Below are 12,570 nucleotides of genomic sequence, written 5' to 3' on the forward strand. Positions count from 1 at the left end.
GTGCGCAATAAAGTCGTCTGTCGTCGGATGCTTTAAATGCTCAAGCTCTTTAAGGCAGGATGGATTCTGATTGGCGTGTTTTTTTTGTTTGTCAGCTGAAAGTTCATTCTGAAAGTAAATCTGAAAATTAGCCTCATCTCCGCGCAATCACGCAAGCTTAGAATACCTAATCCACTCTCTCAACTTTACTGGTTTAATTTAACCATATGTGACCCTGGACCACAAAACCAGTCACATGGGTACATTTTTTGAAATTGAGATGTATACATCATCTGAAAACTGAATAAATAAGCTTTCCATTGATGTTTGGTTTGTTAGGATAGGACAATATTTGGCCGAGATACAACTATTTAAAAGAAAATCTGGAATCTGAGAGTGCAAAAAAATCGAAACGTTGAGAAAATCGCCTTTAAAATTGTCCGTTTATGTTCGCGATTGTGCTACATTCACTCACAAAAATAAGTGTTTTATATTTACGGTAGGAAATTTACAAAATATCTTTATGGGACATGATCTTTACTTAATATCCTAATGATTTTTGGCATAAAAGAACAATCTATAATTTTGACCCATACAATGTATTGTTAGCTATTGCCACAAATATACCCATGCTACTTATGACTGGTTTTGTGATCCAGGGTCACATATATGTTTGAACTAGAAGAAGTGGAAGAAGTGGAAGAGTGAATTATACAGGGTCACTTACAAGTCAATGTATCAGATTGGTAATACGTTTTACGTATTGCTCTCTACAATGTCGGACGGACACATAACGGTAATTAATATGATTAGCCTTTTGCTTGACTATGGTAACAACAGCTAATAATGTGTTGCTAATTTTACACAAACCATGTTCCCATTCGCCATCTCAGAGACAGACAGCTGCCAACTCAGAACGTCAGTGGAGAAAGGCGTATCGTTCACCATAACATCATATACAATGTTTCATATCAACCGAAAAATATACCGGGATAACCTGGCTTCTCTTGAGACTCCCCTGCTTCGCAACATAGTTAATGATATGCTAAAGCCCACCGGCACGTTGTTGTTATTGGTTACAAGGTAGTTTGTTATGGAAGAAACAGGTGATTTTAGAGACTGTCTGCAGTTTTAAGGAGAAAATATTCAGAAATGGTGTTGACTTATGAATTTGCACATGGTTTGTCTTAAAGCATATTAAAAAGACCGCATAAACAACATTAAAAACTTGATTTTCACCACAGGGGGGGTCTTTAAAGCTATATATTTATAGTTATCGTCCTTGGTGTGAAAGAGCCTTAACTATTGACCCCTTTTATAGAAGTGTTTCCCTTTGCTAAGTTTTCAATGGGACTGATTCAGTTGTTATCCATTGATATTACATAAGAAGTTATTTGTTGTGATATTAGCTCAGTTCCTATTTATAGTTTTGTTGCCTTCACATCTTTTCTCAGCTGGAGAACCCGAGCCAGAAAATGTGAACCCCTGTTACTCCGGAAATCATGACTGTGACACAACTGCACAGTGCGTGCCGGGCGACGGACAGCTGTTCTCGTGCCAGTGCGCCACAGGTTACAGTGGAGACGGGCGCAACTGTTATGGTAAGAGAAGTTATATGGAGAAATGTCCTCCGCCTTGTGCAAACACACGTTTGAGCCGTAAATTCAATTCCAGGCCCTTGACACTCTGTTTAATAAGTCGAGGGTCTGGAATACTTCGAGAATAACCCCAAACCTTCGTCTTCCTTCATTAGAGCAATGCATCTGCGTAACATCAACACTACATGTCGTCCAGAAGTGGGGTCGTCACCACTGTAGTACATTAGCACGACCAGACGTTTCCTATCTGATGAGTCAGACGCAAAGTAGAGGAAACCCTCAGTGAATCATGAACGTGCCTGGGGTCTCCCCCCCCCGTTCCTCTCTCATCTTCTTCCTCCCACTGTTACCAAGTCAAACAACAGAAAGACTAAACACTCTTTAGGTGGAATGTGGGAGATCTGTGGGGTTGCGGTGAGTCTGGGGAAGATTTGTAAGCAAAGGCACATTGCTGTGGCATTTCTGTTTGAGCTGCACACGCAGAGGCCACATCCTCAGCTTCAAGCTAGTTGGGGGGGCTGAGACCACCTAATATTTCCCCGTTTGAAGAGGGGTGAGAGCAAATCGCACCTCCCCTTCTGAAAACTCCCAATGTACCCACACAGATGTGCATTTTGTTCCCTATTCCAGATGATATTTGATATAGAGACAAATGAATTGCGATCAAATTGATTCTGATTCAATGATTTGGTTGAACTGATTCACAAAGCAAAAGTTGGGCTGCGCAACTGAGATGTATTGCTAGTGGGAAAAAAAAGATGTCATTATAATTGGACAAAGAATCAGCTTTCTTGCACCTAAAAAATAACATTCTGGATTGGAAAGTGTTATAGAATAGATTAACTACAGCAGTACATATTGAATAATATCAGAAATAAAATGTTTCAAAATTACTTTGACAGTTTCTAAAAAGAAATTGTTTATGCATATTTTTATAATGCTTGTTTGAATAAAGTTACACTTTTCTCAGACCCATAAAGCATTGCAAAAAAAAAAAAAGAAAGAAAATATTCTCATTGAAGTGTAATGACTAATCCCTGTATGTGAACATACCATAAGGGATGATTTTGTTCAGTTGAAAAGAATATTGTGGAATAACTAATTTTAATATTATTAAATATATCATTATTAATATTGGCAACATTGTTGTGTATTTTGTTGTGGAGAATTACCTGACGCAACCTATATTTTCTAATCAGAAACGTAGTGATAAATGCTTTTAGGTATGATTCTTTTCTTTTATTTTATAACAATTTCTTTTAAACTGGCTCTTTGGAACAAACCATCTGAACAAACTGAACAATGAATAATCTTTCTTGCACTTAAACTAACATTCCGGGTGGGAAAGTGTTATGGGATATATAAACTGCTACAGTGCATATTGCATAATATCACAAATGATATGATTCAAAAAAATAACCTGTCCATGCATAATTTTGTTTACGCTGACAGTTTCTAAAAATGAAATGGTCCATACATCATGTCCATAAAGCTCATTTGCATAAAGTTAAACTTCACATCGCTTGACACACCCATAAAACACTGCAACAAAAGGGAATGACTTATTGCTGTTTTGTCACTCTAAATCAGTGTACATGTGTACACCTCATAAGGGATCTTTTTTTTAAAGAGTAAAACTGATGGAAAGAAATATTGTGGAGTAATTGTTAACACTATTGCCATTAGAAATGAATACATTTTGTTGTTAAAAATGATCTGACAACCTCATTCACATAATTTGATTCACTGACTCATTTCTTCTAGAACAAACCATTCGAATGAACTGATTCACCAGAATGAATCAGATTTCCCAGTGTTACTCCGAAGGCACTGTCTGCGCTTGATTATGTGTGCGTGAGTGTGTTTTCAGGCATCGTGTTCCTATTAGAGGAACATTTTATCACCTGTCTGAACTCTTCACTCTAGAGTAGATAATAAGGGGGTCAAGGAAAGAGAGCAGAGAAAAATCAAGAGAGAGAGAGGTGGGACCGTGGGCTCCTTACCCTCCCTGTAATTAGCAGTGATCAAAACCAGGTCTCCTGCTGACCAGCTCTAAACCCACCCAGAGCCTCAGGCCTGTTCCCACACACTCCGACAGGGACGAGATCCCCTTCTATCTTTCTCTGTCATCACAAACGTCAGGATCTCAGGGCATGATTTATCTCTCCAGCGCCTCACTGACATGTTCACACCAAGGCATCTCTCACAGCTTTCTAGACACCTGTCTTCCAAGAACATGAATCTTGTTGTCTGGTTGGGTCAAATGAGGGCATTATGGCTTGCAATTGAGCAGTTTCTTTCTCCCTGTAGATGTGGATGAGTGTGCAGAAGGTCTGAGCTCATGTGGTGCTCACTCTCACTGTGTGAACCTGCCTGGAAGCCATCGCTGTCAGTGTGAGAGCGGATTTCAGTTTGGATATGATGGCCGCACATGTCAGGGTAAGAAACTTTTTTTGTTTCGCTTGCCTTGATTTAACAAAACTCTTCCAACCACATTGGATATTATTATTTATCATTCAGAGACCATTGTATACCTGATGTGTTAGTGGAATTGGGGGTCTTTGAATAAAAAAATGGTATTGTCATTCAATTAGGAGTTTAATTCTATATATATATAGAATTACTGAATGAAAATTAAACTTCCAAATAGCCACATTTTTATTTAATTTTTTATTTTTTTATCACCACAACTACATTGCAATGCACTTGACTTGACCTTCTGATTCCAGTGTGACAAATGAACAAGAAATAATTACAAACCTTTTCTTGACTCATTACTTGTGTGGACTTAAATGAATTGAATTTAATATAAATGATTAAAATCTTTTAAATATTCATATTTTCTAATTTAAAGTGAGAGAAAACATGCAAAGTTTGGGGTCAGTAAGATTTTCTTTTTTGAAAGAAGTAAATACTTTTATTTTGGATGAATGCATGAAATTGATTAAAAGTGACAGTAAAAATGTTTATAATGCTACAAAGATAATCAAATAAATGCTGCTCTGCTTTCTATTCATCAAAAATCCTGAAGGATATGTAGCATGGTGTCTACAAATACATTAGGCAGCACAACGGTTTTCAACATTTATAATAATATTAAATGTTTCTTGAGCAGCATATCAGAATGATTTCTGAAGGGTCATTTCAGTAATAATGCTGAAAATTCAGCTTTGCCATCACAGGAATAAATTATATTTTAAAATATATTAAAATAGAAAAGTTATTTTAAATTGTAATAATATTACTGTTTTCACTGTATTTTTGTTCAAACAAATGCAGCCTTGATGAGCAGAAGAGACTTCTTTTTAAAGGTCCCGTTCTTCGTGATCCCATGTTTCAAACTTTAGTTAGTGTGTAATGTTGTTGTTAGAGCATAAATAATATCTGTAAAATTATAAAGCTCAAAGTTCAATGCCAATGAGATATTTTATTTAACAGAAGTCGCCTACACCGAACGGCCCGTTTGGACTACATCCCTCTACTTCCTTCTTTAATGACGTCAGTAGAACAGTTTTTTGACTAACCTCCGCCCACAGGAATGCTCCCTCAACTCTACCGAAATTCGTTTATGTACTTGCGCACTTCTTATAACTTCCTGTGTTTACTCAGCTCTTACGGTGATTTTCTGAAGTAAAACTGACGCTTCATCTTTTGTGTGATGTACAATAACTTTATTAAACTCATCAGTATATGTTTGATCATCATTCAGACAGCAGACTTGTAGGCTATTAATAAATAATGGATACATACAAGCAGATGACAAATACGTTATAATAACCGTAATTAAACTACTAAACTATACCTGTTTCATCTCTATACAGCAGTCTGACTCTGTAGGCATTATTGTCCGACTCGAAATGAACACCGTTACTGAGAGTTTCTGATATTATCATCATTCCTTGAGATGAAATTGTCCTGAGAGACTGAGCGCGAGCTCATGAAGCTCCGCCCCCTGTGTCGTCCAGCAGCACCTCATTTGCATTTAAAGGGCACACACTAAAACAGCGCGTTTTTCTGTGCCCCAAAAAATGTCAATTTAAAAATGCTGTAAAAAATGATCTGTTGGGTATTTTGAGCTGAAACTTCACATACACACTCTGGGGACATCAGAGACTTATTTTACATCTTGTGAAAAGGGGCATAATACGGGACCTTTAAAAACATAAATTTTTTATAGTAGTCTAACTATTTTTTTTCCTGGTAAAAACTGAATGCTTCTCGTGGCATTAAACGTGCATAATGTGACTATGTTTGATGTTTCATTGTTATACTGTACAGTGTACTATTTCACATACTATGCTGCACAGTATACTGTACAGTAAGCAGTATCTTATCTATATTAGCTTTTAAGAGCATGGTCAGCAAGTGTGCTGTCAGTGAGATTTGATGTATTATGGAGGTTAAATGTTGGTTAAGATCACAGGCTCATTCTCTCAGCTGAATGCTGAAGGTGAAGGGTTTACAGTGTGGAGAGAGGGCAGGGGTAACCAGAGCCGCTGTGGAAGGGAGGGTATTTTGAAACAATGACCCAATGTCCTCACTCAGGGAATGTGCGTAGGAAACTCGCAGCTGAAGAACACAAGGAGGTCAGAGGACAGTTCACTCTTCTTCTTCCTGTTCAGCGCTTTCTGGTCTTTGACGGGATGGTGGGAGTTTGGAGCTTTTGGGCAACAGCTAGAATGACTCAGACTAACATCCTGTGGAATGTGGTTAATGTTGTATTTGTTGAATTATGGAGTGAGTGTTTTGTTTTGTGGTGTTTGCAGATGTAGACGAGTGTCGTGACCAGCCGTGTCACGCCCAGGCTTTGTGCTCCAATGGACCGGGATCTTTCCAGTGCCAGTGCCAACCAGGATACCATGGAGATGGTTTCCAGTGCCACCCTCAAAATGGTAGTTGTTTGCATATTTGTTTTTTGATGTTGTTATTTAAAAAGAAAGTTCTGTCATCAGTTACCCACTTTCATTTCGTTCCAAACCAATAAGACTTTCGTTCATCTTCTGAACACAAATGAAGATATTTTTAATGAAATCGGAGAGATTGCTTTCACTCCACTGAAAGTCTTTTCACCCAAAACTCGGTCACATTTCAAAACTTTTATAAAGAGATCATAAAATGATATGAATCGAGTGGTTAAATCCAAGTCTTCTGAAGAGACACAATCGCTTTATATGATGAACAGATTTAAAGGGATAGTTCACCCAAAAATGGAAATTCTGTCATCATTTACTCTCCCTCAAGTTGTTCCAAACTTGTATGACTTTCTTTTTTCTGCTGAACACAAAAGAAGATATTTTGAAGAAAGTCGGTAACCAAACGACTGATGGACCCCATTGACTTCCATAGTAGGAAAAAAAAATACTATGGATGTCAATGGGGACCAGCAACTGTTTAATTACCAACCTTCATTAACATATCTTCTTTTGTGTTTAGCAGAAGAAAGGAAATCATACAGGTTTGGAACAACTTGAGGGAGAGTAAATGATGACAGAATTTTCATTTTTGGGTGAACTATCCCTTTAATAGAGTTTTATTCACATACTGTAAACAGAAGCTCAACCGTAGTTGCTTGATGCGTAAGAACAAACCTCATTAGTTCTTGCAGAAGCTCAATGCTCGGCTGTGAGTCACTCACACAGCCTGTGACGCCCGAATGAACCTCATTGGTTCTCGCATGTCAAGCAAGCATGCTTGAGCTTCCGTTTACCGTATTTGAGTGCTATAAACATGTTTGCTAATCAATGTTTATAGGTGAATAAAAGCTAAATTAAATCTGTTCATTGTATAAAGCAATCGTTATTCTTCAGAAGACTTGGAATAAACCGCTCAATTCATATATTAATTTATTTTACGATCTCTTTATGAACATTTTGAACTGTCAGAGTTTTGGGTTAATAGGCTTCCAGTGGAGAGACAGAAATCTCTCAGATTTTATCTGTTTTGGAACAACATGAGGGTGACTTATTGATGACAGAATTTTCATTTTTTGGAGAACTAACCCTCCAAGTAAATTCTATATTCTCTGGTACGTTTACATTGAAGGTCGTCCCAAGACCCAGTGTGAGCAGCACAGAGACAGTCTTCAGAGTGGAAACGGTGGTGTTCCTCTGGTGGGAGGCTTCATCCCTCAGTGTGATGAGGAGGGTCAGTACAGGCCTCAGCAGTGTCACGGGTCCACAGGTCACTGCTGGTGTGTGGACAGTAGGGGGCAGGAGAGAGCGGGAACCCGAACTCCACCTGGAACCCCGAGAAGAAACTGTGACGAGCCTGGTAAGCATGTCTACCTGAAATTGAAGTTTTTTGTATAAAATTGTCATAGTCCTCTCTCAATAGGTCATATGTCCTATTTTAAATACTATTTCTAATGTTTTTTACTAATTAATTGTCTTGGGATCTGATATAGAGAGGTAGCAAATGCTTTTTTGTTTTTTGGGATCAGTTTTAAAGTTCTTAAAAGAAGTCTCTTCTGCTCATGAAGGCTGCATTTATTTGATAAAAAATACAGTAAAAACTGTAATATTGTTAAATATTATTACAATTTAAAATAACAGTTTTATGTTATTTATTCTTGTGATGCAAAGCTGAATATTCAGCATTATTACTCCAGTCTTCAGTGTCACATGATCTTTCAGAAATCATTCTAATATGCTGATCTGATTCTTTTCTGAATAGAAAGTTTAAAAGACCAGCATTTATTTTAAACATAATATAACAGTGTAAAACAATGTAAAAGCCTTTACTGTTACTTTTGATCAATTTTATGCATCTCTGCTGAATACAAGTATTACATTCTTTCAAAAAAAAAAAAAAACTTACTGATTTTAAACTTTTGAATGATAGTGAATATCCTTGGTACAAACTCCAGATTCTACTCTTCGGAAGGAAGTCTGGGAAAACAGGCCCTGAACCTTAGAGTTTAAGGAGGATAGGATCAAAAATGTGAAGGGATGCAACTTTTTCTGTTGTAGACACATATTGCATTCCTCTATGATAAATATAGGATTTTAGGGAAGATCAAGGGTTGTCAAAACCACCTGTGTTTACATGGATAGTATTAACATCTGGAATATTACTATCAAAACAGATAATTCTTTAACTTTAATGGCGTTTAGAGTTAGGCAGCTCTTAAACTTACACAAAACCTTTCATTTCTTATAAACAAAGTGTTGTGCAAAGGAGTGTAATGGGGGAATAACAATCCCTTGTGTATCTCATGTGCATCCAGGTCGTCCCAAGACCCACTGTGAGCAGCACAGAGACAGTCTTCAGAGTGGAAACGATGGTGTTCCTCTGGTGGGAGGCTTCATCCCTCAGTGTGATGAGGAGGGTCAGTACAGGCCTCAGCAGTGTCACGGGTCCACAGGTCACTGCTGGTGTGTGGACAGTAGGGGGCAGGAGAGAGCGGGAACCCGAACTCCACCGGGAACCCCGAGAAGAAACTGTGACGAGCCTGGTAAGAGTGCTGTACCGCGGCCACCTCGCCCTAACAAGTCCTACGTTTCTAGTGTCAAGTAATTTTTCAGGCTTGAATAAAACCAAAACATTGCATTAAGGATTAAGCAATAAAATCACAGCCAATTGAATATACAGCTATGGAGTGGGATTTTGGTCCAATGGGATTATACTGTGGATGGGGCTGCTTCTCTAAGCTTTCAAACTTACAAGTTGGTACCTGGTAAATATAAAAGCTATTAAAATCCCATAGACCTACATCACAGGTGAGCCCTTTGCTATCTAGAGAGCAGAATAACAATCCCTTGTGTATCTCGTGTGCATCCAGGTCGTCCCAAGACCCAGTGTGAGCAGCACAGAGACAGTCTTCAGAGTGGAAACGGTGGTGTTACTCTGGTGGGAGCCTTCATCCCTCAGTGTGATGAGGAGGGTCAGTACAGGCCTCAGCAGTGTCACGGGTCCACAGGTCACTGCTGGTGTGTGGACAGTAGGGGGCAGGAGAGAGCGGGAACCCGAACTCCACCTGGAACCCCGAGAATAAACTGTGACGAGCCTGGTAAGAGTGCTGTATGCGGCCACCTCGTCCTAACAAGTCCTCCAGTGTCAAGCAATTTTTCAGGCTTGAATAAAACCAAAATATTGTATTAAGCGATAAAATCTCAGCCAATTGAATATACAGCTATGGAGTGGGATTTTGGTCTAATGGGATTATACTGTGGATGGGGCTGCTTCTCTAAGATATCAATCTTACAAGTTGGTACTTGGTGAATGATATAAAAGCTAATCAAATCTCATAGACTTTCATTACAGCTGGGGCCTTAAGGCGCAGGTATACTTCATATTCCACGTTCTGCTACGTCTCACACACAGTCGAGAGCGTGAGCCTTTAAAGTATACTCCTTTTGCCGTGAGCGCAGAAAGACATGTGCACTATCTAGTGGTTTACAAACTCTCAAGTCACTCTTATATGCGCTGTTGTATGCGCACCGTCCGCGCAGTCACAAAAATTGGGTTGCACGCGGACAGTGTGCGCAGACATCAGCGTAGACGCCAGATGATGAAAGTTACATTACACGGACTGTGCGAGGACCGTCGCGGAACATGGACGGCTGAAGTATACTTTGGGCTTTAGCCATATCTAGAGAGCAGAATAGCAATCCCTTGTGTATCTCATGTGCATCCAGGTCGTCCCAAGACCCACTGTGAGCAGCACAGAGAAAGTCTTCAAAGTGGAAACGGTGGTGTTCCTCTGTTGGGAGCCTTCATCCCTGAGTGTGATGAGGAGGGTCAGTACAGGCCTCAGCAGTGCCACGGGTCCACAGGTCACTGCTGGTGTGTGGACAGTAGGGGGCAGGAGAGAGCGGGAACCCGAACTCCACCTGGAACCCCGAGAAGAAACTGTGACGAGCCTGGTAAGAGTGCTGTACGCGGCCACCTCGTCCTAACAAGTCCTACGTTTCTAGTGTCAAGCAATTTTTCAGGCTTGAATAAAACCAAAATATTGCATTAAGGATAAACCAATAAAATCACAGCCAATTGAATATACAGCTATGGAGTGGGATTTTGGTCCAATGGGATTATACTGTGGATGGGGCTGCTTCTCTAAGCTATCAAACTTACAAGTTTTGTACCTGGTGAATATAAAAGTTAATAAAATCCCATAGACTTACATCACAGGTGAGCCTTTTGCCATATCTAGAGAGCAGAATAACAACCCCTTGTGTATCTCGTGTGCATCCAGATCGTCCCAAGACCCACTGTGAGCAGCACAGAGACAGTCTTCAGAGTGGAAACGATGGTGTTCCTCTGGTGGGAGCCTTCATCCCTGAGTGTGATGAGGAGGGTCAGTACAGGCCTCAGCAGTGCCACGGGTCCACAGGTCACTGCTGGTGTGTGGACAGTAGGGGGCAGGAGAGAGCGGGAACCCGAACTCCACCGGGAACCCAGAGAATAAACTGTGACGAGCCTGGTAAGAGTGCTGTATGCGGCCAGAGCCGGATTAACGCAAAGGCAAACTAGGCACGTGCCTAGGGCCCGATTGGCGGGATGGGGCCCAGACAGAGGGACAAAAAAAAAAAAAAAAAAAAAAAAAAAAATTAAATGTACAAATGTCCTATCTACAATTTATTTCAAAATTTATTAATTAACTAAAAATAGTGACAATGTTTATCTTAACCATAGACTGTTACATTACGTCACATTAACGCCAGCCCATGACTGTACAAAAGTCTACATAGGCACGCAAAGAAGCACAGCTCGTAATGCAGGTCATCGATTTTGGAGTGATTGCAATGTATTTTAAATATAAACGTGTGGGCTACTGTAGATCAGCGTCATTTCTGGAAAAATCATTCACCGCTTTGTTAGTCTACGAGTTTAAAAGAGCGCGAGCGTCATTAACGTGCCCAGACGCGACGCTTTGAATTTGCGCGTACAATGAATAACATCGCGTTGGGAGCTGACTAGTAAAAAAGCTACAAAAGTAAAAGATAAGACGTTTGTATTCAAAGTTAAAAAACCAACACACTGCAACATTTTTAAATGTTTCAAATAAAGGATCTCATATCTATGGGTCTATCTTCTATATTCTGCTGATGATTAGATAATACCCTGACATCATAGCCTATACGAATATTAGTTTAGATTTTTTTGCCTGCTCAGTAGCGATCGTATCTTTCTCTTCCACTTGATTTGTGTATAGCATATTTAAGGTAGCAATGCAATATCTGCCCATAACGCAGCTATGAAAACAATTATAAAAGCACGTTTATGTTCATCTACTGAAGTGGTATTCTGGAACTGTGAATAAACTGAATACACCAGCAAAATAACAACAAGAACAATAACATCTTCATTAAACAAAAAAGAGATTACCTTAGATAAAGTTTGATGTAGTAGGCTACCAGTAAAAAGTCTGGACCCATTACTATTTTTATTGTTTTTGAAAGAAGTTTCTTATTATGCTCTACAAGCCTGCATTTATTTGATCAAAAATACAGAAAAAAAAACAGGAATATTCAGCGAGGATGTGTTAAATATATAAAAGTGATAGTGAAGACTTTTTTAAAACAACTTTTTAATAATCAAAAAATCCTGAAAAAAAGTATCACATGTTATAAAATAAATATTAAGCACCATTTCTAACATTTGATAATAAATCAGAATATTATAAAGTTTTCTGAAGGATCACGTGACACTAAATTCAGCTTTGCATCACAGAAATATATTTTAAAGTATAGTAAAATAGAAAACCATTATTTTAAATTGTAATAATATTTCACTATATTATTTTTCTGTATTTTTGATCAAATAAAATCCAGGCTTGATGAGCATAAGAGACTTCTTTCAAAAACATTAAAAATAGTAATTTGTCCAAACTTATGTACTGTGTAAGTAAAAATATACTAAATTTAAAATGAAATGTTGTATAAATAAAAAAGTTAGGAATCATATTTGTTTCAAGTGTTTTTTATTGGGGGTGGGGGGCCTCCAACATGAATTTTGCCTAGGGCCTCCAAATGTCTAGAACCGGCCCTGTATG

General features: G+C 38.8%; 1 protein-coding gene across 2 annotated transcripts in view; it reads left to right on the forward strand.

The window, feature by feature from the left end:
* The window catches only part of nid2a (nidogen 2a (osteonidogen)), a 48,704-nt gene that overhangs the window by 22,138 nt on the left and 13,996 nt on the right, over positions 1-12,570 (forward strand). For both annotated transcript variants that reach the window (XM_081347108.1, XM_081347107.1), the window contains exons 9-16: positions 1,434-1,580; positions 3,888-4,016; positions 6,344-6,469; positions 7,620-7,847; positions 8,803-9,030; positions 9,358-9,585; positions 10,214-10,441; positions 10,771-10,998. In XM_081347108.1, coding sequence (XP_081203234.1) covers positions 1,434-1,580; positions 3,888-4,016; positions 6,344-6,469; positions 7,620-7,847; positions 8,803-9,030; positions 9,358-9,585; positions 10,214-10,441; positions 10,771-10,998 — 1,542 coding nt within the window. The remainder of the gene's footprint in view (positions 1-1,433; positions 1,581-3,887; positions 4,017-6,343; positions 6,470-7,619; positions 7,848-8,802; positions 9,031-9,357; positions 9,586-10,213; positions 10,442-10,770; positions 10,999-12,570) is intronic.

This window comes from Scardinius erythrophthalmus (genome assembly GCF_964197995.2).
Source record: "Scardinius erythrophthalmus genome assembly, chromosome: 19".
In the NCBI taxonomy this organism is placed as follows: Eukaryota; Metazoa; Chordata; class Actinopteri; order Cypriniformes; family Leuciscidae; genus Scardinius; species Scardinius erythrophthalmus.